Below are 20,376 nucleotides of genomic sequence, written 5' to 3'. Positions count from 1 at the left end.
GCAGAGTTAAGCATTTCAGCTTTGGCTTTGCTACCCTCAATTTCAGTTCCTGTCTTATTCACTAGGGGCTGGACACGAACGTTGGTGTCACTAAAAGCCTTTACATACAGCCAGATTTTCTTTGGTTTATGTGAAAGATCACTGGACAATATTCTGCTATGGTAGTCATTGAAGGCTTCACACATTGCTCTCCTGACAGCCAAACGCGTTTCATTCAGCATCTCTCTGACTATAGTCCTACACTTTGTTATGCAGTAATCTCTATTTCCTTAGAAGTTTCTTTACAGTGACTGTATAAGTGGGTTGAAGGCTTGTATCCAGTCATTCAGTGACCAATCTTGTCTGGCAGTAGAAGAAAGCAAAAGGAAAGATGAGTTTTAAATTTTCTGTTTAAAAAATCATTGAGACAGGAGGATCATATAGATGTACCATCCGTTGACCATTGCACAGGCTGTTGTATGGAAGGTATAGAAAGAGGCATCCCTGGCAGTGAGAAGCAACTGATAAGAGTTGAATACAGATAGGTTGCCAGTCTAGATGGAATCCCATTCAGTTTCAACAGTGACCCCTTACTTAGCTTGCATTTATCACGAATCAGCACAAAGTCCCAAGTGACTGGAAAAAGTACAGGTAACTCATGTATATAAGAAGGGTAAAAGAATGGACCTTCAAAATTACAGACCAATACTTTAACATCAGTTTGTTCCAAAATTATTGAGCATACTCTTAAGACAATCGTGTAAATTGTCAGTATTGTGATATATTTTTCACTGAAAAAGTGTGCTGTAATTGTTAAACGAATTCATTCTACATCATAGGAAGAAGTCACACTAATGAACCATGGAAGTTAGTTTCATAGTTTCATGTTCCATGGATCAATTTGTGTGATAAATCCTACTTGTGTGGATCCTATTTGTGTGGAAAGAATCATTTTTCATCCACATCACAAATTAATTTGTAAAATGGCTACAAGCTAATATTTAGAAGTTTTTTTTAGTACAGATGTTAGTGGGCCCCTAATTTCTACCCATCACGTTTTACACATTACAGTAGTAGAAATTCTTCTACAGTATACAAGGAGATGTCAAGTAGAAACTTGTTCAGTTTGTTTTCAGATTCTACTTTGCTGTGTGTCAGACATTTTATATCACTGGGTAAGTGATCAGAAATTTTAGTGGTAGCATTGTGCAGCTCTTTTTGTGCTAAAGACAATTTGAATTAATGAATGTCTCATTTTTTCTGGTATTTTAATTATATGCATAATCATTCCTTTGGGACTGTAGTAGATTATGTACAACAAAATTCATCAGGGAATGCAGTAAGCAGTAGTGAGAATGCCCAACTTCTTAAACAAATGTCCGGAAGATGATAGTGGGTGAGAACCACACATTATTCTTACAGCACATTTTCGACCAATGAAGACTTTCTTTCTTAAAGATGAGTTACCCAGATCATTATTCCATATTACATTATTGAATAAAAATATTCAAAATATGTCAATTTACTTGTTTGTTCCTCCCCAAGATTTGCAATGATTCTAAGTGCAAATAACTAACTAACTGCCTTTCGATGTGCTGCTGAAATTGCTGTGGGAAATCAAACTGGACAATAAACTGAATAGTTACCTGCTGGTGTTGAAATATTGGAAGAGTTTGCAATTTCTCTCTAATAATGACGTGGTTATAAACAGTGTGTTAAGCCTGTGAAGGCATGGCACAGGTGTAATATCTAACCAACATGGTTCATTGTTTCGGTGATTTAATAGTACATACCCTTTTTTTGTGTAATAGCCATAGATTCTTATGAAATAAAAGGAAAGCTTTCATATGGGCGCTGTTTTTTTTATTATTTCATTTTATTTACTGGTATGTCATCTTACAGTGATTATTTATTTGTCACAGTTGCAATTTAATGTATCACTTATGTATTAATTTATATACCACTTACATATTCACTGAAATAAATAAAAAGCTATAACTTGCCAAAAGTTGCTGCATCTCTCCACAGACAGCATGTCTGCCCGTACACGTTATTTTGTTGTGCCTCATTCATGACAATTGTAAAGCCACATGCCCCCATATAGGACCAGTAAAGAAACATTTAGAGAAACATTTGTATGAATATCAACAGCTTAGATGTCAGGATAATACTAACTGAAGAAGGGAACACTTAAAGATGAAAGGAATGTATGGAAGGCTACACAAAGGAAACATACATACAGACAACTTAGTGGAAGCCAAAGATGATGCAAACAAAGATGAAATGGATAGTTTGGTATTTACAGAGAACTGAAAGACATAATTTGAAACAAGACACCCTGAGTAGCTGACATTCCCTCAGAATTATTGAGAACCTTGGAAAATAATTTATCAAGAGTGCTTGAAGGTGGTAACATATGCCAGGAAAGTAAAACATCGCACATCATTGTGTTTATCTACTTCAACAACCACATATTGACTTTGCATGAAATTCAGATTCTGTCTTGGATTTCTTATGCTGAAAATTGTATGTTCTTTGTACTGGTAGTATTTCACTTGTAGGTTTTAATTATTTTATATTCTCAAACATTGTATTGATTACTGTGGTTGGTTGACAAACCATTTATACAATTTCTCTTGATCTGTAAATGAAAGCTTAGACTTCGAACTATGATAATGTTCCAAGTGAAGAGAAGATTGAAGAATATGAGAGGAGAATTGAAGAATAAGATAGAATACATCAGCTTTGACCATTGAAGCCATCGACTGGTATGGCAACTACAATGTCATACAGTGATGCATATTTTAAGGCAACTATGATGTCATACAATGATGCATGTTTTAACTATTGAAGTATACAAATTCTTGGATGAGGATATTCTTACCATTAATGTCTTCAGACTCGAAAATTTCATCCCACAGCAGAAAATAAAAAATGAAATCATGAAAGTTGCACTTAATCAGTAAAAGAGATTGTCATGATATAGTCGTTAGCTTTGCTAAATCATAATAAAACTTCCAGTGTATGAGATAGGGGGAAGTGAGTCATCAGCATAAACAGAAAATGGAACTATCATATTATTCTCCTTTGCAAAGATCCATTGCAAATTTATAAGAAACCAAAGCGTCTTGGGATTAATATTAAAACAATATAGAAAATAAATTATTGGCAAAGAAATGACTGCGCAAACATACCAAAAAGAGAACTGTGTCATTCTTGTGACTTTCTTACTTCTGGAAGAGCATAACAAATTTTTCTGTCCATATAACTCAGTCTAATAATCATGAGTATAATGAACCAGTTTTTTACTTAACAGAACTTGAAAGTAGGAGAGAGTTGCTAGCAGAGTATTTGCAATGGTGAGTCCTGAGTCGTTTCGGGGTACCTAATTAAGATGTAGTGTTACCTACAAAAGGCAATGATCCAGGATTGAGAACTGATGAGGCGCTCAGTTTTAACCCATCAGTAAGTTAGGCAATAAGTAATTTGAAGATGCAGTGTTGTCACTGTAGACACACACTTTGTTTCCTGAAGTAATAATATCTGGCCACACAGGTAAATAATAATGGTTAACATTAAAAGCATCTAGTAATATAAGATGAGCATATTCATTTTGCAGAAACCAAGAATCATTTTTCTTTTGGTTTGACATTGTGTGTATTGTTATTGGTTTACTGTTGCAGGTTGGCGAGATTTTTGCTGCAGCTGGTGCAGCATTCAATAAGCTAGGTGAACTAACAATGCAGCTTCACCCCACAGCTGATTCTCCAGCTGGGTAAGATTATTTTAGAGATGGGGAGTTCACGTCAGTAATTGTTGACATGATAATTGGATACAGTAGAGCTGTGTTGTGATCTTCAGTCCAGAGAACGGTTTGATGCAGCTCTCCATGCTACTCTATCCTGCACAAGCTTCTTTATCTCAGAGTAACTACTGCAACCTAAATCCTTTTGAATCTGTTTAGTGTATTCATGTCTTGGTCTCCCTCTATGATTTTTACCCTCCATGCTTCCCTCCAATACTAAGTTGATGATCCCTTGATGCCCCAGAACATGTCCTACCAACCGATCCCTTCTTCTAGTCAAGTTGTGCCACAAATTTCTCTTCTTTTCAGAACCTAATCTTCAGCATTCTTTTGTAGTACCACATTTCAGAAGCTTCTGTTTTCTTCTTGTCTAAAACTATTTATCATCCATGTTTCACTTCCATACATGGCTACACTCCATACAAATACTTTCAGAAAAGACTTCCTGACACGTAAATCTATAATCAGTGTTAACAAATTCCTTTTCTTCAGAAACGCTTTCCGTGCCATAGCCAGACTACATTTTATATCCTATCTCCTTCGGCCTCCCCCTGCGGGTTCGGGGGTAAGAATAGGCCCGAGGTATTCCAGCCTGTCGTAAGAGGAGACTAAAAGGAGTTTCACATGTTTCGGCCCTTATGTGATGGTCCCCTGTAGGGTTTGACCTCCATTCTTCAAAATTTTCCCGATGAGCGAGCCAATTGGGTAAGGGTGCCCCACATGCTGCATCGTGTCCATCGTGCATTGAGATCTTTAGCCCTCTTTCTCATTGTCACATTTCAGTCCCGCTCATTCTCCATCTCTTGGATGAGGACACATTCCTGGGTGCGTTTTCTACCATGCACTATGCAGTGTTGCTTTCTGCGTCGATGATGACCATGGACTTCTTTACACCTGATATCCAGCACAGTTGCCAGTCCGTTGTGGTGGGGCTGCCATGTACCCTGTTTGTTGTAGCCCTCTGACCACACAGGGATCGCTCTGCTGATGCCCGTACTGTTAACTCCCCACGTATACCAAGGGGTAGATGCCCATCCCCCTGGGGCATCGGGACTCCTGGCAGTGGCCATCTGCCAGATGGCCTTTGCTGCACCCATGGGGAGGGCCCCTGGTCGGAGTGGGTGGCATCAGGGCGGATGACACGCGATGAAGCGTAGTCCATCATCTCTTGCTGGTGGTGAAACATCAGCAGTCTCTAAGCTTTCAGGAGCTCAATTCAACGCACAGAAGTACAACCCCAAATCATTCCCCTCCCTGGCCACGCCCCCCCAGGGGGTCCACAACTCTTTCGTGGATACGTGCGTGGCGAGCACGGGGCCCCGAGCCATTGCAGCCTTCTTTCTCTCCCGGGCTGCATTTCCTTTCCCTTCCCTCCTTTCCCCTCCATACCACTTTCCCCTCGCCCTCTCCTCTCCCTCTATTGGTGTCCTTGCTTATGTTGGCCCCTGCTATCCTCCTGGTTCTGTTGGTTTTACACTCCGGCTTTGTTGCGTAATCATCTCCTCCTTTTGGCATTCCTTGGTCCCCCTCTGGGGTTTGACCTCCATTCCAAAATTTCTCTTCCGTAGTGTGAGCCATTTGGGGAAGAGCACCTTACCTAGTGTCTCCGACGTGTGCCCTCCTAGTACATTCCACCTTTTCTTTTACGTCGTTGTCTGATGCTAGGGTGCATAGCCAGCACGGTAGCCAGCCCGTGTGGTGGGGTCGCTATGTACCCTTTTGGTTGAGCCCCCTGAACACACAGGGATCACACTTCTGATACCTGAGCTGTGACCTCCTCATGCATGCCTTGGAGTGGTTGCTCGTCATCCTGGAGCATCGGAACTCCCGGCAATGGCCGCCGTGCCAGACGGCCCTTGCTGTGGCTGGGTGGCGCCCGTGAGGAGAGCCCCTGATCGGAGTGGGTGGTATCAGGGCGGACGCTATGCAGATGAAACGCATACGGGTCCAAAACTCTGGCCGCTCTTCTGCGGCCGTCTCTCTGCGTGGTACTGATTCCTCAAGTGCTGCTTCTCTTGCCCCTTCGGCCTTCCCTTCCGTGGCTACCCCCTGGGAGGAGGGTCAGGCCCGTCGTCTAGGGGCAAAACCTTTCCCCCGTTATCTAGTTTGCACCAGGACTGATGGAGATACTTTCACCAGTGTCAAACCTTTATTCTTTGTGGAACACATTGAAGACAAGTTCGGCGAAGTGGACTCCCTGAGCAAGATGCGGTCGGGTTCGTTACTGATAAAAACTGCTTCGGCTGCCCAATCTGCGGCCCTTCGTGCCTGTACCCATCTTGGCACAATTCCCGTGTCCATTACCCCTCACCAGTCTCTAAATATGGTACAAGGTGTGATTTTTCACAGAGACCTCATCCTTCAAACTGATGAGGAACTTCGGGACAATCTCGGACGGCGGGGTGTTCACTTTGTTCGGCGTGTTCAGAAGGGTCCTAAAGATAATCGTATTGATACTGGTGCCTTTATCCTGGCCTTTGAAGGGGATACCCTTCCTGAGAAAGTTAAGATTATGGTCTATCGCTGTGATGTGAAGCCGTACATCCCACCTCCTATGCGGTGTTTTAAGTGCTTGCGTTTTGGCCACATGTCTTCTCGCTGTACCCAGGACCCTCTCTGTGGTGACTGTGGACGTCCACTCCATGAGGGGAGTCCCTGTGTTCCCCCTCCTGTCTGTGTAAATTGTCATGGTAGTCATTCTCCACGTTCAGCAGATTGCCCAGTCTATAAGAAAGAAAAAACGATACAGGAGTATAAGTCTCTTGATCGTTTAAGCTACACAGAGGCCCGTAAGAAATATGCACGATTGCACCCTGTGTCCATGACATCTAGTTACGCCTTGGTTACATCTTCATCCCTTCCTCCCCCTTCCTTACCCCCATCCCGGACCCCTCTCCTTCCCCCCTCCCCTGCGGGTCCCACACCTTCTCCTCTGGGCGCCGCTCCCCCTCCCCAGCCGGAGAAGTGTCCCACTCCTTCGGCGTCTGCCGGTCAAGGGCGCCTCTCCCGGGATGCCCCTTCCCGGCACCTTCCAGGTCAAAGGTCTGCTGCAGCGCGGCGACCGCGAGAGCCGCGGTCTATCGGCCCCCAGGTCGCCCGGTCTCTTTCTGTTCCTGATCTTGCTGCAGCTGGCTCCATTATGCCACACAGCCCTCCTCGACCTCAGCCTGAAAAGAAGAAGAAACATAAGTCCCGGGACAAAGAGCCTCTGGTGTCACCGGAGGTCCCTTCCCCGGCTTCACAACCGGATTCTGACCTGTCGTTTATGGATGTCGCCCCCTCCTTGTCGGTGACGGGTGGGGACCTGGCGGTATGACTGGATTTAGCGTGTTCAGCCCTCATTTGAACCATCGTTCTGTGGTTCTCCAATGGAATTGTAATGGCTACTATCGTCACCTTCCGGAATTGAAATCCCTTCTTTCGTCCTACTCAGCAGCTTGTGTGGTTCTCCAGGAATCTCATTTTACTGATGCTCACTCACCGACCCTCCGTGGGTTCCGTGTTTTCTGTCGAAATCGGGTCGGACCCTTGCGGGCTTCTGGTGGCGTTTGTACGTTGGTCCGTACAGACATTGCTAGCACGTGGATTCCTCTCCAAACTACATTGGAAGCGGTTGCTGTTAGGGTCCACTTAGACTCTGCAGTCACAGTATGCAATCTTTATCTCCCTCCTGACAGGACTCTTACACCTGCTGCCTTAACCACCCTTCTTCAGCAACTTCCTGCTCCCTTCCTCCTCCTTGGGGATTTTAATGCTCATCATCCTTTGTGGGGCAGTGCCTTTCCATCTAGACGAGGTCTTATTATAGACCAATTTATTGCAGACCACGACCTGTGCCTTCTTAATGATGGCTCCCCTACTCATTTCAGTGCTGATCATGGTACCTTTTCTGCCATTGATCTTTCTCTTTCTTCTCCCTCTCTCCTCCCTTCATTACACTGGTCGCCACACGACGACCTTTGTGATAGTGACCATTTCCCGTTGATTATCACGCTCCCTTCCCGCTCCCCGATGGACAGGTTACCTCGTTGGTCTTTCCACCGCGCCGATTGGCCTCTATATACTGCACAGGTCGAGTTTTCTCCCTCTTTGTCGGGTTGTATTGATGACGTCCTACGTGACGTGTCTGACGCGATTGTTCGCGCTGCTAACCTTGCTGTCCCGCGCTCATCTGGACAATTTCGTCGTCGGCAAGTCCCGTGGTGGAGTACGGCCATTGCCATTGCCATCCGTGATCGCCGTCGAGCTTTGCAACACTTTAAGAGGCACCCATCAGTAGCCAGCCTTTCTACCTTTAAGTGCTTTCGCGCTAAAGCCCGTTATTTAATCAAACAGAGCAAGCGGATATGTTGGGAATGATTCGTTTCTTCCCTTGGTTCCACTGTCCCTCTGTCACGGGTATGGGCTACACTTCGCTCTCTCCAAGGTTGCCATCGGCAGTCCACCCTCCCAGGCCTTCACCTCCCAGATGGCATTTGTACGGACCCATTAGTTCTCGCAGAACATCTTGCGACCCATTTTGCAGTGGCATCAGCGTCGGCCTCCTATCCAGCTGCTTTCCTTCATCAAAAACAGCAGGCTGAAGCTGTCACCTTATGTTTCACCACTTGTGAGTCAGATTCTTACAACGAACCTTTCACTGAATGGGAATTTCTTTCTGCTCTATCTTCTTCTCATGATACGGCCCCTGGCCCAGATTCCATTCATAACCAGCTGCTTCAACATCTCAGTGCTCCACAACCGCACCATCTTCTTCGGGTGTTTAACCATATCTGGCTCCAGGGTGACTTCCCTTCTCAGTGGAGGGATAGCATTGTGGTTCCTGTCCTTAAGCCTGGTCAGAACCCCCTATCTGTTGACAGCTATCGGCCAATTAGTTTGACCAATGTTGGTTGTAAGTTACTTGAACGGCTGGTAGCCCGTCGGCTCACTTGGGTCCTCGAATCTTGGGATCTATCGTCCCCTTACCAGTGTGGCTTTCGAGAGGGACGATCTCCAATCGATCATTTGCTTCGCTTGGAATCCGCAGTTCGGCAGGCTTTTTCCCAGCGCCGCCATTTGGTTGCAGTGTTTTTTGACCTTCGCAAGGCCTATGACACGGCCTGGCGCCATCACATCTTACTAACCCTTCATCAGTGGGGTCTTCGGGGCCCACTCCCGATTTTTATCCGCCAGTTCCTGATCCATCGGTCATTCAGAGTTCGAGTTGGTACTGCTTTTAGTTCTCCACGGACCCAGGAGACGGGCATCCCACAGGGTTCTGTCTTGAGTGTCCTTCTTTTCCTCATTGCTATCGATGGACTTGTGGCCTCTGTCGGTCCCTTGGTCGCCCCTGCCCTGTATGTGGATGATTTCTGCATTTGGGTTAGTTCCTCCTCGATGCCATCTGCAGAACGGCAGCTCCAGGTGGCTATACGGCGTGCCTCTGCATGGACCCTCTCACACGGGTTTCAATTCTCTCCTTTAAAATCGCGGGTGGTCCACTTCTGTCGCCGTACTACGGTCCACCCTGATCCAGAGCTCTATCTCGCTGCACAAAGATTGCCTGTGGTTCCACAGTTTCGTTTCCTAGGTCTTCTTTTCGGCAACAAGCTCACTTGGCTGCCCCATATCAGACTCCTGAAGGTAGGATGTTTCCGTAAACTCAATGTCCTTCGCTTCCTTGCCCACTCCTCCTGGGGTGCGGACCGTTCCCTCCTCCTCCGTCTTTATCGTGCTCTAGTTCTGTCACGTTTGGACTATGGTTGTCAAGTTTATGGTTCAGCTGCTCCTTCCACGCTGCACGTGCTGGATCCAGTCCACCATCGTGGTGTCCGTTTGGCCACCGGTGCCTTCCCTACTAGCCCTGTTGATAGTCTCCTGGTTGAAGCTGGGATCCCCCCCCCTTTCTGTTCGGCAGTCCCAGCTTCTGGTGTCTTATGCGCTTACTATCCGTTCTTCTCCCGCTCATCCTTCCTATTCTATCCTATTCCCAGACCATGGACGTCGCCCGCCTGACTCCCGCCCTCGGGCGGGTTTACCGGTTGGGCTGCGCCTTGCGTCTCTTAACCGTGATTTTCGGCTTCCTTCTTTGTGCTGTCTTCCTCACTCCCTCCCCTCCACCCCTCCTTGGTTAGTTCCTCGGCCTCGAATTCGGATGGATCTCCGCCGTGGTCCGAAAGATTCCATCCCCCCGGTGGTGTTCCGTTCCTTTTTCCGCCAAATTTTATGGGAGTTTCGGGATGCTGTTGTTTTTTACACTGATGGCTCTAAATCTGCTGATCATGTTGGGTATGCCTTCACGTCCTTTGTTGGAACGGAAAATCATCTACTGCCACCCTCATGTGGGGTGTTTACTGCGGAATTGATGGCAATTTCCCGGGCCCTTACCTTTATTAAACAATCCCAACACAACCGCGTTTTGTTATGTACGGACTCGATGAGTGGCCTTCTTGCTATTGACCGGTGTTTTTCGCGCCATCCCTTGGTCTCTGCCATCCATGACCATCTCGCTGATCTTCACCGTGCTGCTTGTTCCATTGACTTCCTATGGGTCCCGGGCCATGTGGGTATCCCGGGTAATGAGCTCGCTGATCGTTTGGCTGGGGGAGCAGTTACTTACCCCCCGTTTTCTGTAACCCCTCCTGCAGCGGATTTACGGCTTCACATCAAATCCCACTTTGCACAGTCATGGGCCAATTCTCGGGAGGCTACTCCACTGTCTAATAAACTTCGTGCCATTAAGGTGAATCCAGGCCCATGGCGTTCTTCCTTTAGCCTCTCCCGCAAGGACTCGACCACACTGTGTCGTCTCCGCATTGGCCATACCAGGCTGACCCATGGTTTCCTTTTGCGTGATGAGCCACCCCCGCTATGTGGTTGTGGAGCCTTCCAGTCAGTGGCCCACATTTTGGTTGAATGCCCCCTTCTTTTGGCTCTGCGTGCTAAGTACAGACTCCCCCACACTTTACCTTTGATGTTGGCTGACGATTCCCGGATGGTCTCTCTGGTTCTAGGTTTCCTCCGGGAGAGTGGTTTTTATTCTCAGTTTTAAAGTTTTTAATCTCCCTCTGGTGTTGGGGCAGGGCGGTGAGTGTTTGGGTGTCTCCCACTGTAGGCAGTGTTCAGAGATTCCCGATTCACCTCCCTGACCGGAATCCTCTTTTCTTTCCCTTTTACTCTGTTTTTACCCCTTCTTTTTAAGGCTTGGTTAGTTTTTCTATTCCCATACGTACTTTCTGCATTATAGCAGTTGTACCTTTTAAGTCACAGGTGGTCTTGCCTATGCTGCTTCAGCATAGTGTTGGGTTCGTTCTCTTGCCAACTTCCCTCATTTGTTTTTACTAATGACAACGTGACTGCCCTTTTACGTTTCCCCTTTATCCGTTTTATTTTTCTGACTATACTGAGATCTCCCGTTAGCAGAATGGAGTCTATTTGAAATAAGGGACTGATGACCTTGCTGTTTGGTCCCTTTAACCTCAAACAACCAACCAACCAACCAACCCTGGCCACGCCATGGGAGTAACGTCAGGCTAAGAATGGCAGCGGATCTTACTCGCCCCAGTACCTTGTATGTTCTAGAGCTGATGGGGAATCTTTCATGACGATGAAGCCTCAGTTTTTTATTGAGCATTTAGAGGACAAGTTTGGGGAGGTGGAGGGATTGTCCAGAATGAGATCTCGGTCAGTCTGGATCAAAACAGCATTCTCTGCCAAGGCACGGATGTTACTCACTTGTGACAAGCTGGGAGATGTTTCTGTAACCATCACACCACATAAGAGCTTAAATGTGGTCCAGGGTATCATATTTCACAGGGACCTGCTTTTGCAGTCTGACGATAAACTGCATGCCAGTTTAGAGCGGTGAGGTGTTCATTTCATCCAGCATGTCCACCGGGGTCCGAGGGATAATCTGGTTGCCACCAGTGCCTTTATCTTGGCCTTCAAGGGTGATACATTGCCTGAGAAGGTTAAGATGATGGTCTACCCCTGTGGTGTAAAGCCCTATACTCCTCTCCTGATTAATGCTTTAAGTGCTGGAAGTTCGGCCATATGTCTTCCCGCTGTACTTCCAGCATCGCATGTCGAGATTGCAGATGCCCATCATGTCCCAATACTCCATGTGCCCCACCTCGCATCTGTGTCAGCTGTGGAGAGCACCATTTGCCTTGCTTGCCAGACTGCAGGATTCTCCAGAAAGAAAGGAAATTCATGGAATACAAGACCTTGGACTGACTGACGTACTCTGAGACTAAGAGAAAATTTGAACGCCTGCATCCTGTGTGTATGACATCGTCTTATGCCGCCACTACAACAGTTCTGGCACCATCAGCTCTGCCAACCCCAGTCACTTCTCAGAACCGGAAGACTACACCGGCCCCTTGATGGTGGGGGGCATTTCCCTCCCTGTTGCTCCCGCACCACCTACTTCAGGATGTCTGTCCCCACTTCTAAGCCGGAGAAGCGTATGTCTTCTTCGGCTTCTCTCGTTAGGAAGGGGTCCCTTGGGTCACTCTCTTCCAGGTTTCTGCTAGTGGGAAAGATGACACCTGCCAGTGGCTGAAGAGCTCAAAAGCAGCTGGTCGTAGGTCTTCACGCTCATCCTCAGTCTTGGAGACTGAGCCAGTGAAGCCCTCCCAGACAGGGAAATCCAAGGAGCAGCAAGAGAAATCCAAAAAGAAGACCCCTAAGACCAAGGAAATTGCAGTGGCACCCACACCACCACTACCTACAAGCTTTGTGTCTGAGAATGGCATGGAGATTCTGGTGTCTGCTGAGGACCTAGATCTCGCCAGATCCTCAGACACAATGGATATAGACTGCTCAGGCAATAAGTCGGTGGCAGCAGATGACCCTGAGGCGTAAACAGCCTCATTGAATGTTCCATGCCTTGACTGTGGGAGTGTAATTTATGGTTTGGCGACGCCCTCAGCATTGCATTTGCTTGACCCATTGCACCTTTGCAGAGTTTGACTAGTGACAGGAGCTTTTAGGACGAGTCCGGTGACAAGCATACTGGTGGATGCTGGAGTCCCTCCATTGAAGATCAGACGTACACAACTGCTCGCCAATTACTTTGCACACATTCATAGCTCTTCTGAACATCCTAATTACCGTCTTCTTTTCCCAACCACGCCGGTTCATCTGCTGTATAGGCAGCCCAGGTCAGGGCTAACAATTGCAGTTCGCATACAGTCGCTTCTGTCTGAACTGAAGTCCTTCCCTTCACCACCTCTCCTCGAGGTCCATTCACGTACACCTCCGTGGTGTAGCTGAAGGCCGAAGCTTCGCCTGGACCTTTCGCGTGGCCCTAAGGACTCCGTTAACCCTGCGGCACTCTGCTGTCACTACCTCTTGATTCTTGAAGTGTTCCAGGGCTCTGAAGTGGTTTACACCAACGGCTTGATGGCTGATGGTAATGTTGGCTTCGCCTTTGTCCACAGAGGCCATATTGAACAGTATTCCTTGCCCAATGGCTGCAGTGTATTCACTGCAGAGCTGGTGGCCATATCTCGTGCAGTTCAGTATATCCGTTCATGCCCCAAGGAATTGTTTCTTCTGTGTACTGACTCCTTGAGCAGCCTACAAACTATCGACCAGTGCTACCCTTGCCATCCTTTGGTGGCATCCATCCAGGAGTCCATCTATGCCCTGGACTGGTTCCGTCGTTCACTGGTGTTTGTGTGGACCCCAGGACACGTCTCATCCCAGCCAATGAACTTGCCGACAGGCTATGCAGAAACTGCTTCTGGAGACGGGGATCCCTGAACCTGACCTGCGTTCTGACTTACGCCACAGGGATTTTCGGCTTTGGGAGATGGAATGGCGTAACAGTATGCACAACAAACTGCGTGTCATTAAGGAGACTTCGAATGTGTGGAAGTCTTCCTTGTGGGCCTCTCGCAGGGAATCAGTTGTCCTCTGTCGGCTCTGCGTTGGCCATGCTTCGGCGACCCACAGTTACTTGTTGCGCCATGAAGACCCACCTCAGTTTTGGTGCGGCGCGCGGTTGACATTGGCCCATATTCTGGTGCACTGTCCCACTTTGACTGCACAGCAATGAAATCTTGAGTTACCGGACTCATTGCCTCTCATTTTGTCTGACAAAGCCTCATTGGCTGGTTTAGTTTTACATTTTATTCGTGAGGGTGGGTTTTATCATTTGATCTAAGTTTTTGCACATGTCCTTTGTCCCTCTGTGTCCTCCACCTTAGTGCTTTTAGGATGGAAGTTTTAATGTGTTGCAGAGTGGCTCGCTTTTCCTTTTTATTCTCGTGGTCGGCCAGCCACTGTAATCTGCGTTCGTGTTTTACTCTCTTCTGTTTCTAGCGTCTCTGTTGTTTTCTTGTCCTCTTTTGTTCCTTTTAGTGTTCATTGCCTTTCCTTCATTCTTGTGGTTTTTGCTTTCTTTTGGTTTTGTGTTATATGTCTTGTTTGTTTTATTCTCACACTTGTGGCATTGTTCTATTAGGAACAAGGGACCAATGACCTCGTAGTTTGGTCCCTTCCCCCCCTCTTTTAAACCAACCAACCAACCAACCTCCTTCGACCATCATCAGTTATTTTGCTCCCCAAATAGCAAAACTCATCTACTAGTTTAAGTGTCGTATTTCCCAATCTAATTCCCTCAGCATCACCTGATTTGACTACATCCAGTTATCTTTGTTTTGCTTTTGTTGATGTTCACCTTATATCCTCCTTTCAAGATATTGTCCATTCTGTTCAGCAGCTCTTCCAGGTCCTTTGCTGTCTCCGACAGAATTGCAGTGTCATCAACAAACCTCAGAGCTTTTATTTCTTCTCCATGGATTTTAATTCCTACTCCAATTTTTCTTTTGTTTCCTTTACTACTTGCTCAATATACAGACTGAATAACATCGGAGATGTTTCCTTTCATGCCCCTCAACTCTTATAACTGCCATCTGGTTTCTGTACAAATTGTAAATAGCCTTTCGCTTCCTATATTTAACCCCTGCCGCCTCTGGAATTTGAAAGAGAGTATTCCAGTCAACATTGTCGAAAGCTTTCTCTAAGTCTACAAATGCTAGAAAAGTAGGTTTGCCTTTCCTTAATCTACCTTCTAAGATAAGTCGTTGGGTAAGTATTGTCTCACGTTTTCTAACATTTCTATGGAATTCAAACTGATCTTCCCCGATGTTGGTTTCTACCAGTTTTTCCACACGTCTGTAAAGAATTCGTGTTAGTATTTTGTAGCCGTGACATATTAAACTGATGGTTCAGTAATTTTCACACCTGTCAACACTTGTTTTCTTTGGGATTGGAATTATTATATTATTCTTGAAGTCTGAGAGTATTTACCCTGTCCCAAACATCTTGCTCACCAGATAGTAGAGTTTCGTCAGGGCTGGCTCTCCCAGGGCTATCAGTAGTTCTAATGGAATTTTGTCTACTCACGGGGCCTTGTTTCGACTTAGGTCTTTCAGTGCTCTGTCAAACTCTTCATGCAGTATCATATCTCCCATTTCATCTTCATCTACGTTCTCTTCCATTTCCTTAATATTGCCTTGAAGTACATCTCCCTTGCATACTTGTAGACCCTCTATATACTCCTTCCATCTTTCTGCCTCCCCTTCTATGTTTAGAACTGATTTACCATTGAGATCTTGATATTCATACAAGTGGTTCTCTTTTTTCCAAAGGTCTCTCTTAATTTTCCTGTAGACAGTATGTATCTTACCCCTAGTGATATATGCCTCTACATCCTTACATTTGTCCTGTAGCCATCCCTGCTTAGCCATTTTGCACTTCCTATTGATCTCATGTTAGAGACGTTTCTATTTCTTTTTGCCTGTTTCATTTACAGCATTTTTATATTTTCTTCTTTCATCAATTAAATTCAGTATCTTTTTCGTTACCCAAGGATTTCTACTAGCCCTTGTCTTTTGTCTTTTTGCCTGCTTGATCCTCTGCTGCCTTCACTATTTCATCTCTCAAAGCTACCCATTCTTCTTATACTGTGTTTCTTCCCCCCGTTCTTGCCAGTCTTTTTCTAATGCTCTCTCTCAAACTCTCTACAACCTGTGGTTCTTTCAGTTTATCCAGGTCTTATATCCATAAATTCCTGCCTTTTTGCAGTTTCTTCAGTTTTAATCTAAGTTCATAACCAGTAGATTGTGGTCAGAGTCCACATCTGCGCCTGGAAATGTCTTACAATTTCAAACCTGGTTCCTAAATCTCTGTTGTAGTATTATATAATCTATCTGAAACTTTCCATTGTCTCCAGGTCTCTTCCACATATACTGTCTTCTTTCATGATTCTTAAAGCAAGTGTTAGCTATGATTTAAGTTACGCTTTGTGCAAAATTCTACCAGCGGCTTCCTCTTTCATTCCTTACCCCCATTCCATATTCACCTACTACTTTTCCTTCTCTTCCTTCTCCTACAATCGAATTCCAGTCTCCCATGATTATTATATTTTCTATTGTCTTTGCTATCTGAATAATTTCTTTTACCTCATCATACATTTCATCAATCTCTTCGTCATCTGTGAAGCTAGTTAGCATATAAACTTGTACTACTTTGGTAGGTGTGGGTTTCATGTCTGTCTTTGCTACAATAATGCGTTCACTATGTTGCTCATAGTAGCTTACCCATGCTCCTATTTTTTTAATTCATTATTAAACCTACTCTTGCATTACCCCTATTTGATTTTGTATTTATAACCCTGTATTCACCTGACCAGAAGTCTTGTTCCTCCTGCCACCGAACTTCACTAATTCCAACTATATCTAGCTTTAACCTTTTCATTTCCCTTTTTAAATTCTCTAACCTACCTGCCCGATTAAGGGATGTGACATGCCATGCTCCAATCCATAGAAATGTATGTGCAAATTGTCCCTGCCTTAGTAATTGACAGTAAGCCACTTGATAATGGAGGTGCAGTCCTCCAGAGTACATAGTAGGAAGAAAAATAAATGTGAGTGCTTACAGCAATTTGCTTTTTCAACTAATATTCTTTACAGTCACAGTCAAGCCTAACCACACACACACACACACACACACACACACACACACACACACACACACACAAACAACATATTATGAAATGTTGTATTTCATTATTTATTCTTTTAGTTGTTGTTATTTATTTGTCAGGCTATACATTCAATACAGTTTGTAGTGCATTTTCAACAGTTCATAATAAATTTGTAATCAGTTTTCAAAAAGTTATACTCCAATATTAATGGAATATGTTACTTTACTTCTGTTATTGTCTCTGTGTTGTTTTCCTTTACAAAAGCACATGTGCCCATAGTACAAGCTAACAGCTGCAGTTATGTTATATGTTGAAGGTGAGCACTACCAAGACCAATCCATCAACTAGGGAACTATTGTTGAGTTGTTGTTTCACCTGTGAGGTGTAGTATGCAGAGGCTTCATCATGCCAGAAGTAAATTGCATTATTTGTAGCCCAGGGAGTATCCTTCAGTTGTGTCATTCATTCCTCCAAAATAAAAGTCACAGAGTACTGTCTCCAACTTGAAGATGTTGCACATGCTGTAGGTCAAAATGGCAGAAGCTTTTTGCATGTAATGATTGCCATACATATAATGTACGTATGCAGACTGAAGCGATGTATGAAAATTTGTACCAAGGCTGGTATTCAGATCTGAGTCTCCTGCTCATTAGGCAGTTGTACTAACTATGCCACACTGCACAGCGACTTTGCACAACTGCACGGACTAACCTAGCATGCCTCTTTCCCCAATCCAAATACCTTTCCGTGCTTCAGCCTACTTGATACACCCTTTACACCTGAACAGCATTGCAGAGTTAATCCAACTGTATTGGAATAGCAGCTCAGCCTTGAATGGGGACGGCAGATTGTGCCTTCATCAAATGAAATACCAAGTGGGCTGAAGAGTGAATGGAAATCAGGACTGAGGAGGGAGGTGTGTGAGTGTAGTCAATGCAATCGTGCAAAGCCACTGTGTCAGAGTGGAATAGTGATTAGCACACCTACCTAGTGATCAGGAGACCCAGGTTTGAATCTCGGTCTTGGTACACATTTACATTTGGTGCTTCAGCCTGTGTATGTACAGCACAGGTGTCTGGACGTGAAAAGGTTTTGGAATCCAAATAGATTCACACGTACCATACACGTGTTGGTGAAGCGCTACATGTGCAGGAGGTGGTTGCATGCTAGTGGCAGAACTGTGACAGATGCTATTGTTAATGTGTTGTTGTTCTGCTCATGTGTTGAACTCATCCAGATGCAAATGTTGATTAGGCAGTTCACTCGTTTCATGCAATGTGTTAAAAACTAGTAAATATGTGATTATCTGGAATTTGAGAAGTTGGAAAGTGCAGTTAGTATTCTTTAACAGAATAAGATACACTGCCATTGCAGTGTCTTTTATTTGAATAGATTATCCATTTATAATTAGCATTTTTATTGTGCTCTTAATGTAATTGTAGTCAAGTATGTGTATTGGTTCTTTACAATTTTAAAATAATAGTTGTTTACATACTAAAACTATTCAATGTGTCTTTTACAAACAATTGATAGTCCTTCAATGTGAATCACTTATTTTCTTTTCGTTGTTTCACTCTTTTGTTTGTTCATTGGTAGTACTGCGCGTTGGCACTGTTTACTTAAATTATTTACTGGTATAACACAGTAAAAAAATTTCTTTTTTTTGTGGCAGTAAATGGACTGATGAAGAAATAGAAATGCTTCGGCAGGCTGTCAAACACTTTGGTGAAGAACTTACGAAAATAAGTGAGCACATTAAGGGCAGAACTGTGTAAGTTAATGCAGCATGTGGGATCTTTTTCACTGACAAGTTTGTGCTGCTCCAAGCAGACCTAGTTTTCTTTATTTTATAATCATTATAATACACTTTAAGTTTGAAAGTTTTTATGGTCCATGATGCTAGGACTAACGAAGTTGTTTTTTGTGGACCAATGTTTGTTCAGTATCGAGCTAGTTACAAGGTCAAAGGTCATTTAACTCCAAAACTGTGAAGAATTTAGTGACGTGTCAGATTAACAATGCAGGGGTGACTGAACAGACAGTTTACATACTTAACAAGGAAGACTTTATAAGAATAAACCTATATTAATGTTTCAGACTAGTTTCTTTTCTTCTAAATATATTTTTGTCTTACGATTCACTATATGCTATATCCTTGTTATTTGTGGAAGATTATTGTGTATCGCTGGTGCACAAAAAGGAATACAGATTTTATTGGTAACTGATGTCAACAAAACTCATATTCTAACAGTTCAAGTGGATGTAAACTGTACAATAGAGATGTACAACAAGAGAACTCTAGAAGTAATGTTAATTTGATGAACTGAAGGGGGAAGATCAATGTGGAAATGAGTGATCACAGATTAATTAGTCCCATAATTATTGGTTGCTGCATTGCATTTAACCCTCTATTGCTTGATGTTTTTTTTTTTTTTTTTAACAAACTGGTAGTTTATGTATAATGTTAAAGAAACCACTTGTATATGCATTGTTGTGACAGGTCATCACAAATGAATTGTGCTCTGAACAGTTGATAAATGTCGTGGTTATTGCTCTTGAAACATGTAAGAATTGAAATATATTTACAGACTAAATGAACACTTATCTTTTGTTATACAACTTCTCCTTTGCTGTGACTGTGGGTCATGTTAAAATTAGATACATTAATAGAACCACTCTGAAACTTGTGATGAAACAGACTGTCATTGGTAATACAATTCGAAGCACTGTTCAGTAGAAACTCTCTTGTGTAGCACTGTTCATTCAGTAGAAACTCTTTCTTGTAACACTATTCTAAGACAATGTTCACAAACATATGCAAGGACTTGCATATTAACCTTAAGAGTGTAACTGGTTGTCGCTAACTCTGTTCTTGCCAGACGCGGTACTCTTCTTGCTGCTTTCTGTGGGCTAGGCATTGACTGGAGTTTAGCCTGGCATAGAACAAACCTCGTGTGTGTGTGTGTGTCGGTCTATTTCAAGGCAGGCCACCGATGGTGGCGTGGAGAACTTCTGTGGGCGTGTCTCGTTACTTGTCTCATTGCTGTAGCCAGTGATCCTCCGGTAGCAAGGAGCATCTTTGTGGTGTTGATAGTAGATGCCAGCACCACACCTATCAACTACACCACATTCATGATGATGCTGTTTGGCAGTGCACACAGACTCGCCACATTGAGGTAGACTGTGATTAGCGTCATTATGTGAGCAGAAACAGTTCAAAATGCATAATCTTCACTGAAGGTCGCATGTACATAAACACTCTTGAAAGCAGCTGAAAGAGTGAGTTACTGCTGCCACTTATATCATGCCTAGTCAGTTTTGTAAGGTATGTAAAATGAGAGCACAGATTATGTTTGTGTGTCTCTGTAATTTTACGGTTAATAATTAATCAATGTTTCTGGTTTGTTGCCATATGGCAACAAATCTAAAGTACTGAATAAATCAAAATTTCTATGTTCAACCTCTTATGTAGCATTTTGTGTGCCAGACCCTACCCCCAGATATTTTTTTTTTTGCTGAAATTAGTTCCCTAAAAAAAGTCAGCCAGTTGATTGACAAACAGCTAGTTGTAGTTGGACTATTACTTGGAAGTAATGGAAATAGAATCCTTTAC

General features: G+C 44.1%; 1 protein-coding gene across 1 annotated transcript in view; it reads left to right on the top strand.

The window, feature by feature from the left end:
- The window catches only part of LOC124595200 (chromatin complexes subunit BAP18), a 46,082-nt gene that overhangs the window by 14,024 nt on the left and 11,682 nt on the right, over window positions 1–20,376 (top strand). The window contains exons 2-3 of the mRNA XM_047133836.1: window positions 3,663–3,754; window positions 18,436–18,534. Of these exons, the coding sequence (XP_046989792.1) occupies window positions 3,663–3,754; window positions 18,436–18,534 (191 nt within the window). The remainder of the gene's footprint in view (window positions 1–3,662; window positions 3,755–18,435; window positions 18,535–20,376) is intronic.

Source organism: Schistocerca americana, chromosome 2, assembly GCF_021461395.2.
Source record: "Schistocerca americana isolate TAMUIC-IGC-003095 chromosome 2, iqSchAmer2.1, whole genome shotgun sequence".
Lineage (NCBI taxonomy): Eukaryota > Metazoa > Arthropoda > Insecta > Orthoptera > Acrididae > Schistocerca > Schistocerca americana.
Note: the sequence above shows the minus strand (reverse complement) of the source record. Positions and strands in the feature narration are given on the sequence as shown.